The 17,227-nt window shown below is 32.6% G+C and overlaps 1 protein-coding gene across 5 annotated transcripts; it reads left to right on the top strand.

The window, feature by feature from the left end:
• Positions 1 to 13,300: 13,300 nt before the first annotated feature.
• LOC139857070 (protein LOL1-like) lies at positions 13,301 to 15,718 on the top strand. 5 transcript variants are annotated; one of them, XM_071845781.1, is made up of 6 exons: positions 13,301 to 13,323; positions 13,937 to 14,010; positions 14,459 to 14,572; positions 14,674 to 14,787; positions 14,869 to 14,978; positions 15,116 to 15,718. In XM_071845781.1, exons 1-6 carry the CDS (start codon positions 13,316 to 13,318, stop codon positions 15,152 to 15,154), a joined length of 459 nt encoding a protein of 152 aa, XP_071701882.1. In that variant the 5' UTR covers positions 13,301 to 13,315; the 3' UTR covers positions 15,155 to 15,718. The 5 variants fall into 5 exon arrangements, with proteins under 5 accessions (XP_071701882.1, XP_071701885.1, XP_071701883.1 ...); XM_071845784.1 differs by lacking the exon at positions 13,301 to 13,323 and adding an exon at positions 13,567 to 13,586; XM_071845782.1 differs by lacking the exon at positions 13,301 to 13,323 and adding an exon at positions 13,597 to 13,855.
• The last annotated feature ends 1,509 nt before the right edge of the window (positions 15,719 to 17,227 follow it).

Below are 17,227 nucleotides of genomic sequence, written 5' to 3'. Positions count from 1 at the left end.
AACTAAGAAGATTATTATTATCATTTATAATATTATTATCATTATGGATATAATTATAATTAAAAGGTGAAGATTATCAAAATAAATATGTTAAACATAAATAATATTATAAGAATAATTAAAACTATAATTTTAATTATTATTAGGATTTTAGTTACTACCATTTCCATTTAAGAATATTATTATCAATATTTTTATTACTTTTACATTATTCTCATTATTATTATTATCATTATCATTATTATTATTATTACTAATAGCATTATTAACTACATTATTAATAATTAATATTGTTATTATTATTTATTAATTAGTAATATTAAAAGTATTTATATCTAATAATTATTAATACTAATTATGTGAAAAATTAGACATACTGATATAAATTCGTGGAGATCAACTTCAAGTGTTAAAAATTTTGTTTTTTTGTCTAAGATTGGATCACAGGATCATAGGCCGTCCCTATCTGCTTTATCCTCATATTTTTTATATATTTTTTTTGTTTTCAACTTCTTGGCTGGAATATATTGTCGATCACTTTCAATTTTTTTAATGAATCGATTATCTAGTGTTTAGAAGAAGTTCATTTCACTTTCTATCACCACTATCAATTATAACAGCTTTTAATTTCCATTATTGGAGGAATTTAACTAAAAAATAATTAAAAGTTCAAATAACCTCTGTTCTTGAGGATTTTCTTCATATTTTGATTTCGAATCAATTAGCAAAATATAAAAATGCAGAAAGGTTAGAAATCTTTCTTTGAATCTATCTTCAAAATCTTAACTCTCAATTCTTAATATCGAGATTTAATTTATGAGTCAAAGTTTTAATGTCAAAAGTCAACGGATTTGTTCATTCTGAAATTCGAAGGCATATTGATGTTTACGATTAAATTAACGATTTCAAAAGTTTGTAGTAGTGATTTGAAACACCTTTCGTGTTATATCCTTTTCCTATAACATACCAAATATCAAAATCAATTTTTTTTTTAAAACGCGAAGAACAGCAGGCTGTGCTTGTTTATATTTTTTTTTCGTTTTGTTAAATTAAGTTTAACAACCAACTGAGTCTGTCTGATTGTTAAATAAATCTGGAAACGTATATTTTTTTTTGTGTATCTATCCGTCGAACAGCAGGTATCTGCTTTTATTTTTTTATTTATTTATTTATTTATTTATTTTTTCTTTAAATTAGTTCATGATTGATATATAGGCTGAGCAAATTTATTTTTTTTAAGAATCCAAAAATCTTTTAAGTGACAGAAAGTTAAGTTGATTTGATATTGGGCCGATGGTGTTTGAAAGAAAGAAGAAGAAAGAGGAAAAAGGAAAATGAAAACGGGTTTAATAAAATTAGTATTGGATATTAAACAGAAAAACAGTCATGGATCCATGGTTAGGAGTGTTTGACGGGTAACGAAAGGTCGCGGGTTCAAACCCGGTTCAGGACAGTTTTTTTTAAAAGCCTTTGGAAGGTAGTTTTTTCTACTAATTTTATTATCATTAATATTATTATTATTATTGTTATCATTAATTATTGTTATTAATATGTTGACACAAGTACTATGATTAATATTATTATCATTTTTTTTGTTATTATGAAATATCATTAAGTATTATTATTAGTGTTATTATTGTATTATTATGATCATCATCAATAATATGATTATGAGCATTGTTAAACAACATTCGTGTTACGAAATTATAATAAAAACGATATGAAAAATTATGAAAAAAATGGTTATAATTAAATGAATACAAGTACAATTATGAATACGACTATGAATTTAAGTTATAGAATCTGTAGTCATAAGTAAGTATTAGTATTATTATTAGTAGTAGTATTATTATCATTGTAGTTATTAAGATAAGAATTATTATTATTATTATTATTATTATTATTATTATTATTATTATTATTATTATTATTATTATTATTATTATTATTATTATTTTTATTATTAGTATAGTTATTATTATTATCAGTATTATTGTTACTATCATTATTACTAAGGGTATTATTTTTTTTAAAAATAACATTTTCCATTAAAATTAGTATTATCATTAAAATTAACATTTGTAAAAATTATCACTCTTATTGAAATTATCATTATTATTATTATCATTATTATTAACATTATTGCTATCATAACCATAATTACTTTCACTAAAAAGTAATTACTATTACTATTATTATAGAAATACAAACTCTTTAATTATTATTAATATAACTTTTATCAAATAAATATTAGTTACATAAAAACATATTTAACATAACTATATTATTATGTTTATAATAAATATTAATTATTCATCTAAGGTATATATAAAATCAACTATACTTAATTAATAAATTGAACCTATAAATTTATTAAATATAATATATATATATATATATATATATATATATATATATGTATATAAATATTTGTTCGAATTCAAGAATATGTATTAATACATATATGAATGATATAGGTTCATGAATCCGAGGCCAACCCTGCATTGTTCAACGTCGTCATATGTATTTTTACTGCAAAATACAGTATAGTGAGTTTCATTATTCCCTTTTTATATACATTTTTGGGCTGAGAATACATGCAAATGCTTTATTAACTGTTTTACAATATTTATATGCGTGAGTTTCATTTGCTCCCTTTTTAAATGCTTTTGCAATATATATTTTTGGGACTGAGAATACATGCGCTGCTTTTATAAATGTTTGACGAAATAGACACAAGTACTTAAAACTACATTCTATGGCTGGATTATTAAACCGAATATGCCCTTTTTTATTAAGTCTGGTAATCTAAGAATTAGGGAACAGACATCCTAATTGACGCGAACTCTAAAGATAGATCTATCGGGCCCAACAAGCCCCATCCAAAGTACCGGATGCTTTAGTACTTCAAAATTTATATCATGTCCGAAGGAGGATCCCGGAATGATGGGGATATTCTTATATGCATCTTGTAAATGTCGGTTACCAGGTGTTCACCATATGAATGATATTTTTGTCTCTATGCATGGGACGTTTATTTATGAGAAATGAAAATCTTGTGGTCTATTAAAATGATGGAAATGATTATTTATGTTAAACTAATGAACTCACCAACCTTTTGGTTGACACTTGAAAGCATGTTTATTCTCATGTACGAAAGAAATCTTCCGCTGTGCATTTGCTCATTTTAGGGATATTACTTGGAGTCATTCATGTCATATTTCAAAAGACGTTGCATTCGAGTTGTCAAGTTCAACAGAATTATTATTAAGTCAATTATAGTTAGATATATTATGAAATGGTATGCATACCGTCAACTGTCGATGTAATGAAAGATTGTATCTTCAAAAATGAATGCAATGCTTGTAAAATGTATCATATAGAGGTCAAGTACCTCGCGATGTAATCAACTGTTGCGAATTGTTTATAATCGATATGGACTTCGTCCGGATGGATTAGGACGGGTCTTCACATATTGTTCGAGGGTATTGCTCGTGAGGTCAACCTAATGTTTATCATTTTTGTTGCGTCTACGTACTTTCCTGCAATATTGAATCACAATATTGATACGTGAGCATTCATATCTTATCTTTTATATATTAATAGTGTATCCCTGACTAGTGCTCGAGTATATATGATTATGCATGTTTGTATGCTTAGTTTCGTCGTTAAATAGTTTATGATAAATCATGAATTTGATACATATGCTACTGAGATAAAGTATATGATATGCATGTCGTTGAAAAGCTAAAGAAAAATTAATAACTTTTCATTTAGAAATCGTGTGGGTTCGATGAATGGATTAAAAGATATGGTCAACTGAATTATTATTAATTTTAATATTATTATTAAAACGATTATTATAATTGTTATCAGTTGATGTTATTACTAAAATTATCTTTATTACTAAAAATTAATATTTTTATTGAAACTATCATTTTATTATTTTTATCATTATTATTATTATCAATATTATTTTATCAAATAAATATGCGTACAAAGATATTTTTACCACACGTAATATAATTACATTAATAATACATACCATTATATTTTTATGATATTAAGTGAATTTTATAAATTTTATTACTTAAGATATATAAAAGTATATTTTTATCATATATGAATTTAAATATAAATTTTTATTTATTAATAAATGACTTGTATTATTTACTATAATAAGATCTGATAAATATATTTAAATATATAAAACGACTATATATAAGTTATATAATAAACATGTATAGATTTTGGAAGTCATTTTGGGTCAAGTTGACTTTTGTTGACTTTTGCATGTCGGTCTCGAGCATTAGGATTGTGATACACTACAACTTGACCTAAATTGTTAGACAGATATTGACCAACATATAAATATATATACTTAATATAGGTTTGTGAATCCGAGACAAACCCTGCACTTGTTCAGTGCCGTCATATACATAATTGCTACGAAATACAGTATTATGAGTTTCATTACTCCCTTTTTATATATATTTTTGGGCTGAGAATACATGCACTGTTTTATAACTGTTTTACGAAATGGACACAAGTACTAAAAACATATTCTACATTAAGTTGTACCACTTTGCATATTTTTCCCTAATAGCTTGGTAACTACCATTTACATGCGGTATTGTAAACGCGAATCCTGTTGATAGATCTATCGGGCCTGACAACCCCAACCGGACTGGACGACCAGTATTCAACGGTTGCACAGTACTTCGTTTCAGTGACTACACTTGGTACAGTCTAGTGAGATTTCATAATAAAGGGAATATGCGACGTTGATTAAATGTTAAGTATGGTTACCAAGTGCTCAACCACTTAGAATATTTTTATTAAAACGTTTATGTATATGAAATCTTGTGGTCTATTACTATTACGGAAATGATTGATTATGATAAACTAATGAACTCACCAACCTTTTGGTTGACACTTTAAAGCATGTTTATTCTCAGGTATTAAAGAAATCTTCCGCTGTGCATTAGCTCATTTTAAGGATATTACTTGGATTCATTCATGACATAATTTGAAAGACGTTGCATTCGAGTCGTTGAGTTCATCTAGATTAATATTAAGTCAATTATAGTTGGATGTAATATGAAATGGTATGCATGCAGTCAATTTTAGATGTAAAGAAAGTTTGTCTTTTAAAAACGAATGCAATGTTTGTAAAACATATCATATAGAGGTCAAATACCTCGCAATGTAATCAACTATTGTGAATCGTTTATAATGTATATGAACGGGTCCTTTCATTTTGACATCAGTTTGGGATTACCCAAGGGGATTAAACCACTCACGGTTTTATCTCCCGTAGTTACATAACTCACCCCCAACTACTGTCATGGGGTAAAACCGGACCAATCCGAAGGCATGGCCGGTAAAAACCCCCCTCCCCGCTGCCCCCGCACTAAGCGAAAGGCGAACTGGGTGGATACTTCAGGTCAGGGATAACATTGAGTGTAATGTTGTAGCCTAGCAGAGTCAAATTCCTGACCTCTCGCTGAGAGAGGCAGGTCACTACCAGTTGAGCTACAACTCAATATTTTTTTTAATTGAAACGGTCGATTGTAGCAACAACGAATCAAAATCGAGCACGTGACCTAACACGCTTATTTTCTTTCCGTGTCGTTGGATAGCGTGTCGAATTAAAATACTTACCAACACATCACGCTAAAGGCGTGTTGGTGGCATGTCGGACATAAAACACACTCCAACACACGCGTTAAAATGGGCCTTATAAACTTTTACTCGTATAAGTTTTACCATTAATTGTACTTTTGTTTTATTATTTTATAAGTTTGTGCAAGAATCAAATGAGAACTATTTAGTGGGGATAACTCTGAGAACTACTCATTCGGACAATTTGGTGACACGGTCGAACAAATACGGCTATAGTCGAACAAAAATTTTAGATGCGTATGAATCACTTTCATTCTACGTTCATGTTCTACATCTCGTTTTTCATGCCGTTCTACATCTTGTTTTACATTCTTGTTATACTTTTTTCAGTATGTTCTAATAATTCTTGTGTGATTTTAGGATTTTGGGTTTAGGAATTAGATTTTTGGGTACGGTTTAGATTTAGCATTTAACACGAACGGTTTAAAGTTTAGGGTTTAGGGTTTTGCGTTTAGGGATCTAAACTCAAAACACTAACTCCTAAACTCTAAATCGGGCTAAATTTAGAAGAAAAAAGCTGAATTCAAACAAACAAACAAAAAAGCTGAATTCGGACAATTTTGTGTATGTTCAAACAATTTTGTGTTCTACAACTCTGAATTCAAACAATTAAAGCTTAATTCAATAAAAAAAAGCTCAATTCGAACAAAAATTGTTATGTAGAACAGGAATATAGAACAAAATGGATTTCTTATGCATTTAAAATTTTGTTTGACCAGACTAAAAATTATTCACCCGCCTCCTTTTTTATTCGACCATCAAGTTCTTAAAGGTTTCTCGTAATTCGAGTTCTTTTTGGATCATTACCCTATAAATTTTATGTTAAAATTACATAATAGCTATTAACAATGATATAAACCTCGAGCTTTTGGTATAAGTTGTACTAAAATCTGACACGCATATTCTATGGGAGCTACGAATAACGAACTTATCATACTCTTATGTGAAACTTTGTGACTGATTGTATTTGAAAAAAATTCTATTGCATATAAAAAATTCGCATATTACAAAATTTCGTATCCATGTAAGTATGTAACTGTACGAAATCACCAAATTACCCAGCACAATCACAAAGAATCACCAGACTCTTACAAACGTACATGAAATCAACAAATAGGTTCCAACTTTATTACACATGAACAAAAGCAGCAAGCACACTTGGCCACACTTGAAAGGAAAATATAGAAACACTTGAAAAAGAAAAAGAAGAACAATTGATTGACAGAGATGATGAACAGTAACCCTAATTTGGGTATTAAGTTGTGCAGATCGTGAAACATAGGGCTGGAATGAGAAGCCTTTATATAGATTGGCAAGAGGTGCGTGTGAGCTAGAAGATGACAGCTGGACCCCTTGAAATATGAAAGACATGACAGAATGCACCCTCTAGAAATATAACAGCAAACCAGCACCTTAGTCTTCATTATCTTTAGCAATAGAAGTCCAGAAACAAACCAGCAACCTAACAAAGAAACCACCAACACTTAGAACATAACAAAGAAGAATAAGATTGTATAAATTTAACATCCTCCCTCAATCTTATTCTGGAAACAATCCAATAAACCCAATTCTTTACATAGAAGGTGATGTTGAGCTTTTGGAAGGCCTTTAGTGAACACATCTACAACTTGGCTTTTTGTGTCAATATATTCAAGTTTTAACATTCCAGACAAGTTATTTTCCCTTACCACATGAACATCAATTTCAAAGTGTTTGGACCTTTCATGAAACACAGGATTGGTAGCAAGCAAAATAGCAGACTTATTATCACAGTAAAGCCTAATAGGGAGCAAATTTTGTATCCCAAAATCTTTTAACACCTTGAGAACCCATATAATTTCACATGTAGTAGCAGCTAGGGATCTATATTCTGATTCAGTAGAGGATCTGGAGACAGTTTCTTGTTTTTTACTTTTCCAAGATATGAGAGATCCACATAAGAACAAACAGAACCCAGTCACAGATTTTCTAGACTCAAGACATTTTCCCCAATCAGCATCAGAATAAGCAAATAAATTGAACATGTCATTAGATTTCTTTATGTGCACACCTTTACCTGGTGAGCCTTTTAGGTATCTCAAGACCCTTAAGGCAGCTTTGACATGAGACTGCAAGGGGGCATGCATATGTTGACTTAGGGTTTGGACAGCATAAGATATGTCAGGTCTAGTATGAGTTATATAGATGAGTTTTCCAATGAGTTTTTGATATTCTGTAATGTTTTCAAGAAAATCATCTCCCTTAGAAGCTTCAGAAGCCAACACAGAGTTAATCTCCAAAGGAGTTTCAATGGGTTTACAGCTAGACATGCCAAACTCATTCAAAAGGTCTAAACAGTATTTCCTTTGAGACATACATAGTCAATTATTTCCTTTTATAATTTCAATCCCTAAGAAATATTTTAATTCACCAAGATCTTTGACCATAAATCTAGAGTTTAGAAAACTTTTAACATTATTGACTTCAACATTATTGTTACCAGTTATGATGATGTCATCCACATAGACAAGAAGGGCAACAAAGGTGTTATCTTTAGATAAAACATATAAGGAATAGTCATTTTCACTTTGAACAAAACCATAATCAGTTAAGGCAGAGGTCAACTTAGCATTCCACATTCTAGGAGCCTGTTTCAAGCCATATAAAGATTTTGTTAATTTGCAGACTTTAGACTCATTATTAGAATTAAGACCTTCAGGCAGTTCCATATAAACATCCTCACACAAGTCACCATATAGAAAAGCATTATTAATATCAAGTTGAAACAAGTCCCAATCATATTGCACAGCAAGATTAAGCATACATCTAATGGTGACCATCTTAGCTACAGGGGAGAAGGTCTCATCATAGTCAAGGCCTTCTCTTTGACTATACCCCTTGGCAACAAGCCTTGCCTTGTATCTTTCAATCTCACCACTAGACTTGTACTTGATTTTGAATATCCACTTGCACCCAATGGCTTTCCTGCCAACTGGCAGGTCTGCAACAACCCAAGTGTTGTTTCTGTGTAGAGCTTCAATTTCATTGTTCATGGCTTCCACCCATTTGGGATTTTTACTAGCTTCCTCATAGGACTGAGGTTCAACAACCTTATCAAGAGAGGCACTAAGACATCCAATGTCCTCTGGCACATTTGAGTAATTGCAGTAATTGCTCATGGGGTACCTTACATTGAAGTTAACATCATAGTCATTGAATTTTGTGGGCATGGTTCTAGTCCTACTGGATCTTCTTAGGATTTCAGGACTGCCACTAGGTTCACTTGTGCTACCATGATCTGTGTTAACTTGATTATGGATATTTTCAGAAGAAGGGTTGCCCTCAGGGGTTGACTCAGAGTCACTTGAATCAGTGGTATCATTACTCTCAGTCTCCTCCTCTGGAGTATCAATGAGATCATGATCACTGCCACTGCCTTCATTATTGTCTCCCCCATCATCATTGGGTCTTTGAGTGGTGTTTGGTTCAAAAAAGACAGACTCAAAAAAGGTTATGTGATCATTATCACTTGTAGTAATACTTGTTTTGTTTTTAGGATTATAAGGAAAGATGGTTTCATAAAACTTTACATCTCTAGAGAACAAGATGTTGTTTGACTCAAGACTTAAGAGTTTGTACCCTTTTTTGACATTTGAATAACCCAAAAAGACACACTTTTCAGACTTGCTGCTAAACTTATCATTATTGTTCAAAATACTGGCAAAACACAGACAACCAAACACTCTCATGTGGGAGAGATTAGGAGAGTAACCATAAATCATTTCAAAAGGGGACTTTCCTTGTAACACAGATGATGGCAGCCTGTTGATGATATAAGTAGCAATCAGAATACAGTCAGACCAATAACACAGAGGTAATTTACTTTGAAATAACAAGGATCTGGCCACATTTAACAGATGTCTATGCTTTCTCTCAACAATCCCATTTTGTTGAGGTGTATAAGCACAACTTGTTTGATGAATAATCCCATTTTGAACACAAAAATCTTCCATTTTTTTATTAATGAATTCAGTCCCATTGTCACTTCTAAAAATTTTGATCTTGGCATTGAATTGAGTTTTGATGAGATTCACAAAGCACATAATATTATCAAAGACAACAGATTTGGTTTTCAAAAGATAAACCCACACAGCTCTAGAATAGTCATCAACAATAGTGAGGAAAGATTTGAACCCACCATGGCTGTTGACCTTATAAGGGCCCCACACATCCAGGTGAACAAGGTCACCAACATTGGAGGATGTGTGGTCACTTAAGGGAAAAGGATCCCTTGACTGTTTTGCCCTATGATAAATGTCACACACCTCATTGGTAGATTCAGGATTGACCCTTATTCTGTCCTTAAGGACCTTAAGGATTTGAATGGCAGGGTGTCCCAATCTGTTGTGCCATAGAGTAGCAGATCCATAACATTTGTCACTTAAATTAGGATATATCCTACTCATATTAGAAACAGTACCTCTACATTTATCAAACAAGTATAAACCATCAACAGCATTACCAATCCCTACAATCTTCTTTTGATCCAAGTCCTGAATAAAACAGTTACCACTTGTAAAACCAATGAACATGTTATAATCTTTTGAAAGTTTATTAACAGAAAGTAAATTGACACAGTATCCAGGTATGACAAGAACATCCTTTAAGACAAAAATTTTTGACAGCTGAAGGTTTCCAATATTGGTAATTTTAGCTAAAGTGCCATTTGGATGTCCAACAGTCATATTAAGTTTTGACACATCAAACACATTAACAAGGCCATCACATGATCCAGTCATGTGTCTGGTTGCTCCAGAATCAATTATCCATTTATCATTAAAACAATTATCAGTAGTGCCATTGTATTTAAAAAAGGTGTCAAACTTTGAATTAAAGAAAACATTATAGTTTAAAAAACTACCTGCCATATTGGCATGAGCATTCCCTTGAGAGGATTGGTTATGCAGCAAGCTCATAAGTTGAGAAATTTGTTCAGTGGTGAAAGGTTGAGACACATTTTCAGTAGCAGCAACATTAGAAACAGAATTATTACTCATAGCAGGTCTGTGATCACTCTTCTTAACCCACCCAGGAGGATAACCAACAATTTCATAGCATCTATCAATTGTGTGACCAAGTCTTTTACACTTAGTGCACTTAAGATTAGGGTTAGGGCCATTACCAATTCTTCTTTTGTTATCAAAGGTTTTGGACACAAGAAAGGCAGAGTTTTGACCTTTAGTAGGACCAGACCCACTGGATTGAGAGGAGATCCTAAGGGACTCCTCCCTTGATACAATAGAAAAGGCAGTTTTAACACTTGGCAATGGGTCAATTAACATAATATTGCTCCTTACAGAGGAGTAGGACTCATCAAGACCCATGAGGAATTGCATAAGTTTGATTAGGTCATTGTGAGATTTGAATTCCTTATTAGCATCATAGACACAAGTAGGTAATTTAACAAGAGCATCAAATTGTTTCCATAAAGCATTTAACTTGTGATAATAATCAGACACAGTAGTGCTACCCTGAGTTAAAGAGTTTAGCTTTTGATGCAGACTGAAAGTGACAGAACCATCTATTTTATCATAGGTTTCCTTCAATTCTTCCCAGACAGTTTGAGTAGATTTGGCAAACACTTGCCCACAAAACAACTCTTCAGAGATAGAGTTTAATATCCAGGATAGTACAACAGAGTTGCATCTATCCCACTGTAGCATAAGAACATTATCAGTTTGACTTCTTTTACAAGTACCATCAACAAATCCATATTTATTTTTAGTTTGCAGAGCTAAGGTCATAGCTCTACTCCAGACATTGTAGTTCTCTGTCCCTTTGAGTTTTAAGGAAACAAGAGCAGTGGTGCTAGTATTACTGGCATGCAAATAGAGAGGATCACCAAAATCAAGATTACTCACTTGGGTAATCTTAGATGATCTATCATCATCAGCCATATGGTCAGAGAACACAGATTAAACACAAAAAATTAACACACAAGCAGCAAGAGGGCATAGAATAACCACAGAGACAAATAACAAAAAAAACAGGAATAAATAAATAAACAGACCAATAATCAACCAGTGTTTGATCAGGTATTCATACGTTTCAAGAACGTAGATCAAGAGATGGGCAATGGGATTAGGTCAAACAAGGTGTAAAATTGAACAAAGACAGGAAAAAGAGAGAGAGAGAGAGAGAGAGAGAGAGAGAGAGAGAGAGAGCGGGACTCCCCTATAGAGTATAAACCCTGGTATAGCTACAAAGGATCAGCGGAAGACTGAAGATGAAGCACAGATGAATACGCCCAAACCCTAATTATGAAATTAGGGTTTCAATTTCTTCAATCGAGCAATCGGATCACCAACAATCGAGAGCCTATAGCTCTGATACCATGTACGAAATCACCAAATTACCCAGCACAATCACAAAGAATCACCAGACTCTTACAAACGTACATGAAATCAACAAATAGGTTCCAACTTTATTACACATGAACAAAAGCGGCAAGCACACTTGGCCACACTTGAAAGGAAAATATAGAAACACTTGAAAAAGAAAAAGAAGAACAATTGATTGACAGAGATGATGAACAGTAACCCTAATTTGGGTATTAAGTTGTGCAGATCGTGATACATAGGGCTGGAATGAGAAGCCCTTATATAGATTGGCAAGAGGAGCGTGTGAGCTGGAAGATGACAGCTGGACCCCTTGAAATATGAAAGACATGACAGAATGCACCCTCTAGAAATATAACAGCAAACCAGCACCTTAGTCTTCATTATCTTTAGCAATAGAAGTCCAGAAACAAACCAGCAACCTAACAAAGAAACCACCAACACTTAGAACATAACAAAGAAGAATAAGATTGTATAAATTTAACAGTAACCTTTTTCAAAACAAAGGTGACAAGTATAAAGGGATTCACCTTGCAAGACAAAAGTACTATAAATCGGAAGTTTATTCGGTTATCTAATAATTACGGAGTATGATTTATGACTCATATCTTTAGCCTATTTAGCACTTGATACATGATCATTCAAGTCAGATTTTGCTGTTAGTGGGATAGCTGAATTCTTATAGATCAATCCGCTAGAGGAACTGAAAATGATAATTTTTCACCATCCGGCTCGAGCAATAATAAAAAGAAGCAAATGAATCCATATCTAGCACCTTACGATTTAGATTTTGAAAAGAATAAGCGGGAGTTGTTGTTAAAACATGAAACTTGATTGAACTAAATCTTATCATTTTATTTTAGAAATAGTATTTATATTTATGATTAGAATTTTGATATGATTTGCTTACTATGTGATTCATTGATTCATGCACTATAATCTAATGAAATTAAGTTTGTATAGTGTGATCGCGAGTGACTCCAAAACCATACACAAACAGTGTACCCGTAGTTTATCATTCATAATAAAGAATTTAGTTGAGGTCTGTACAATGTATTAAAGTTATATGTGTCATTATAGAAGACATACCGATTAAATATACTTTGAACAGAAGTTGTATGACAAACACATGATAATTTTCGTGGGTCCTATGTACTAGCAACCTCAATAGTACTTGGAATAACACAACCGGTTTGGCACAAAACAATGTGCGGATTTATAGATTTAAAACGACGATGAAGGTCATATGATAAATGAACAGGTTAATATGAGTGATGATATGTACACAACCTAAAATTGCTATGTACACAACCATGATGTTTTACAGTGTTGTACAGTACAACACTGTAAAGCATTAAGGTTGTGTACATAATAATTTTGAGTTGTGTACATACCACTTCCCGTTAATATATCTCTTGCAAATAAGACACGACAATATTTTCAGATACTTTATTTTCCCCTATCTAAAGTCTCAAACTTAAAACTTCATATAAAAAACTCAAATTTGTAAGTTTAAAAATCAAGGTATGTTATATATTTTTATCATCACCATCTCTTTCAAAGTTTTTGTCCACTCCCAACTATTTCATAACATGTAATAGTGCCGGCAAAAGCATCATTAATTTCACTAAAATCACATCATGTATGAATCTTTAAAGGCGAAATTTCATGCTGGGGTCTCAAATTTCACCATATGTGTAGCTTTTTTCTGACACTTTTTCTGAATCTTCATACTCTGTTTCATGAAACAGTAAATATATCAAGCCTGTCTCAAATTTTCTTGATTTTCTTGGGTAAATTTTGTAAGTAAAGAACTTGTACTTCAAGCTTAAAATGTTGTAATCTTTTTGAAAAAGAGAAGACTTTCTTCACAGATTTTCAATGCCAGTTCCTTTAGCTCCATATCCATCCCCTCCAGTGCCACTTACAACCCCTTCACCTGCAAATGGTATATTTGCTTAATTCTCATTATTCATTTATTTATTTCCTTTTTAATCAACTTTGTTTAGTTCTATTTTGTTTATATCATTGAGTTGTAGCTAGTCTGCCTCTCTTAGCTAGAGGTCAGGAGTTTGACTCCACTCGACTGCAACATTGCACTCAATGAGTATCCACTCAGGTCGACTTTCGCTTAGTGCGTGGCAGCGGGGAGGAGGTTTTACCGGCCATGCCCTCGAATTAGTCCGGGTTTAGTCTCCTTAGTGATCCCAAACTGATAGTTAAAAAAAAAAAAAAAAAATACCCAAATACTTTGTAAGTTCAGTGCACTTTTATTTCACAAACAAAGCTTAAAGTGCACAAGTCAAACATATTGCTCTGTTTTTTCTTCTTTTGTATCTGTTTTAAATCTATTATTATTAACACAAAAAATAATTTAAAAACTATGGTGAAAACAGGTTCTGAAAGCCAGCTAGTGTGTTCAGGATGTCGAAATCTTCTACTTTATCCGGTTGGAGCCACTTCTGTTTGCTGTGCAATTTGCAATGCTGTCACGCCTGTTCCTCCACCTGGTAACCTTTAATCAAACAAGTATTTTTAAATTTAAACTCCCAAATTAGATCAGTTTTGTAATGGCCAAGCATATGTTATATGTGTTAATAAATTGTTTAAGGGACCGAAATGGCGCAATTGGTTTGTGGAAACTGTCATACACTGCTCATGTACATACGTGGCGCCACAAGTGTACAATGTTCTTGTTGTCATACTATCAATTTAGCCTTAGAAGGTAACTCGACTCGTTAATATTGTAACAATTATTTAATTGAACATACTTATGATAAATAAATATTGTGAACTTTTATAACAGCAAATCAAGTAGCACATGTCAATTGTGGATATTGTAGAACGCTTTTAATATACCAGTATGGAGCTCGGTCTGTGAAATGTGCTGTTTGCCAGTTTGTTACATCAGTTGGGGTTAGCACAAAACCTTAATTTACTTTATGTAGTGTAATTGTGATTAGCAATAGCTTATGGTTATATTGGCATTTTTTTTATGATTCAAATATCATTAAATTGTGATAATTATGTAATATAAGCTTGTTGGATAACAGGCTTCGACGAGTGCTACAGAACAGAAGTTTAGCATCTAAACTTACTATGACTTTAAATATTGCTTAAGAGTTAAGATCCATGGTGAATCACAAACCTACGTTTCACTACGCGCGCGCGTGTGTGTGTGTATAGAGTTATGAATTTTAAGTTGTTCAAGATTATCGTTATCTTTTACATAAATATTATAGTATCGATAGAAAAATAAGTGTAGTTTTGGCATGCGTGTTCTGGAAATGAAATATTCGGTCGTGAGAGGACATTTATGGTTTTATGTTAGTGTTTGGTTTTTCGGATAATGACAAGTTATATTCGTATGATAATGTTAATGTTGATACGAATTTCGTTTGGTGTCATCTATAACACAGTAGGAAGTTAGTTTTCTGGTTCATTGTTGACAATTTTTTGTATTAAATTTCCATAGTTGTTATTTTATGATTTACTGGTTGAATCTTATATGGATAAGGACTTAAGACTCTAAAGGATAAGCATTAATGAAAAAAGGGATGAAAGACGAATCGTTAGAAACCACTTATTTGATTCTAATCCACAAACTGTGAGACTAATCCCATGCTGATTAAAGACAAAAATGGAAGGGTGTTTAACTGTTTATGTATTTTTCTAGCTATGTGTGACATCAAAGCAAGTTACAAAGTTCCCAATTGACATCTTTGAATATATGTGGTATTGAATGGAGACTAAAGGAACAAAATGACAAGTGAGACCACAATGAATAAGCATGATGACAAAAAGAAGGATGAGAGAATCATTTGAAGATATTGAATAATAAATACAATCATAACAGCAATAATCAATCTCGCGTGTACAAGATATGGGGTGAACGATGTAGATAGTGATTCCTTCACCTTAGGAGAAAGACGTTTTTGTGCCCTCATGCAAGATTTAATATAAAATAAGGAAAAATTATAATTGTTGGTCCTTGTGTTTTACCCTAATCATGCGAGTGGTCCATGTACTTCTTTTACATGGTTGGTACATGTACTTCTTTTTGACATGGTTGGTCCTTTTTAGTAACGTCCGTTAATGTTTTAAGTTAAAATCAATCATTTGCTATGCACACGAGGGTAAACATTACAAAGACCAACCACACTGACCAACCGCGTCAAAAATAGTTACAGGCAAGGTTGCAAAAATCGGAAAAATCAGCCGAGTTCTCATCGAGAAATTGTTTTGGAGTTGCTGCCGAGTTCTCGTTTTAAAAAATCGGCCAAAAAATCGGTCAACGACCGATAAAATGAGTTTGTTGGCCAAAAAATCAGTCAAATCTCGGCCAAATCATGCAAATCTCGGTCAAATCTCGGGTATCATAAAAATTATCTCAAAAGTAAACAAAAGTCAACCGCCGAGAACTCCTCGAGTTCTCCGCGAGTTCTCCGAGAATTCCAATAAATGGTCCCGCCGAAAACTCCCCGAGTTCCGATTTCTTCAACCTTGGTTACAGGGACTGCCCGCAATAATATGTGGTAAACGACACGAACAAACCATAATTTTTTTTTCTAATATAAGAAAGACAAAAAAGATAGTCGATAATCAATAAGTGTACATAGTATAAAACAACTAATATCTATCTATTGATATATTATGCAACATTAAGTGATGGCTACTTGAAGTCCATATCATCATATGTCAACCAGTGAATGGGTTGGGCATCTTTTTATGTTGATTTGTAAGGCCTATGTATGTAACTCCTAATAGAGCACTGCAAAACAAATACTATGTGCAGAAACTTAAAATTTTCTTTATTCTTATACTTGTCTAGTGGGCCCTGCGTATTATGCGTGAACCTAAAAGTTCTTAGGCCATATGCAACGGTCCGTTAAACCTATCCGTTAACAGCCGTTAGTGGATAACAACCAAAACCAGCAAATCGTTAAAGGCCTCGTTAGCCAAGCCTGCAACGGGTCTAATGGACTGACAGGTGGGACCCGCATCAATTTTTTATTTTTATTCCACTGCTATTGCTATGGGGGATGATTCTCACACACTGTTTTTTGATCCTCACACACCCTTTTACCCTATTATTAGGGAGGAGTTCAAGTAAATTGGTGTGTGAGAATCAAAAAACAGTGTGTGAGAATCATCCCCCTATTGCT

This window comes from Rutidosis leptorrhynchoides, chromosome 7 (assembly GCF_046630445.1).
Source record: "Rutidosis leptorrhynchoides isolate AG116_Rl617_1_P2 chromosome 7, CSIRO_AGI_Rlap_v1, whole genome shotgun sequence".
Classification (NCBI taxonomy): Eukaryota; Viridiplantae; Streptophyta; class Magnoliopsida; order Asterales; family Asteraceae; genus Rutidosis; species Rutidosis leptorrhynchoides.
Note: the sequence above shows the minus strand (reverse complement) of the source record. Positions and strands in the feature narration are given on the sequence as shown.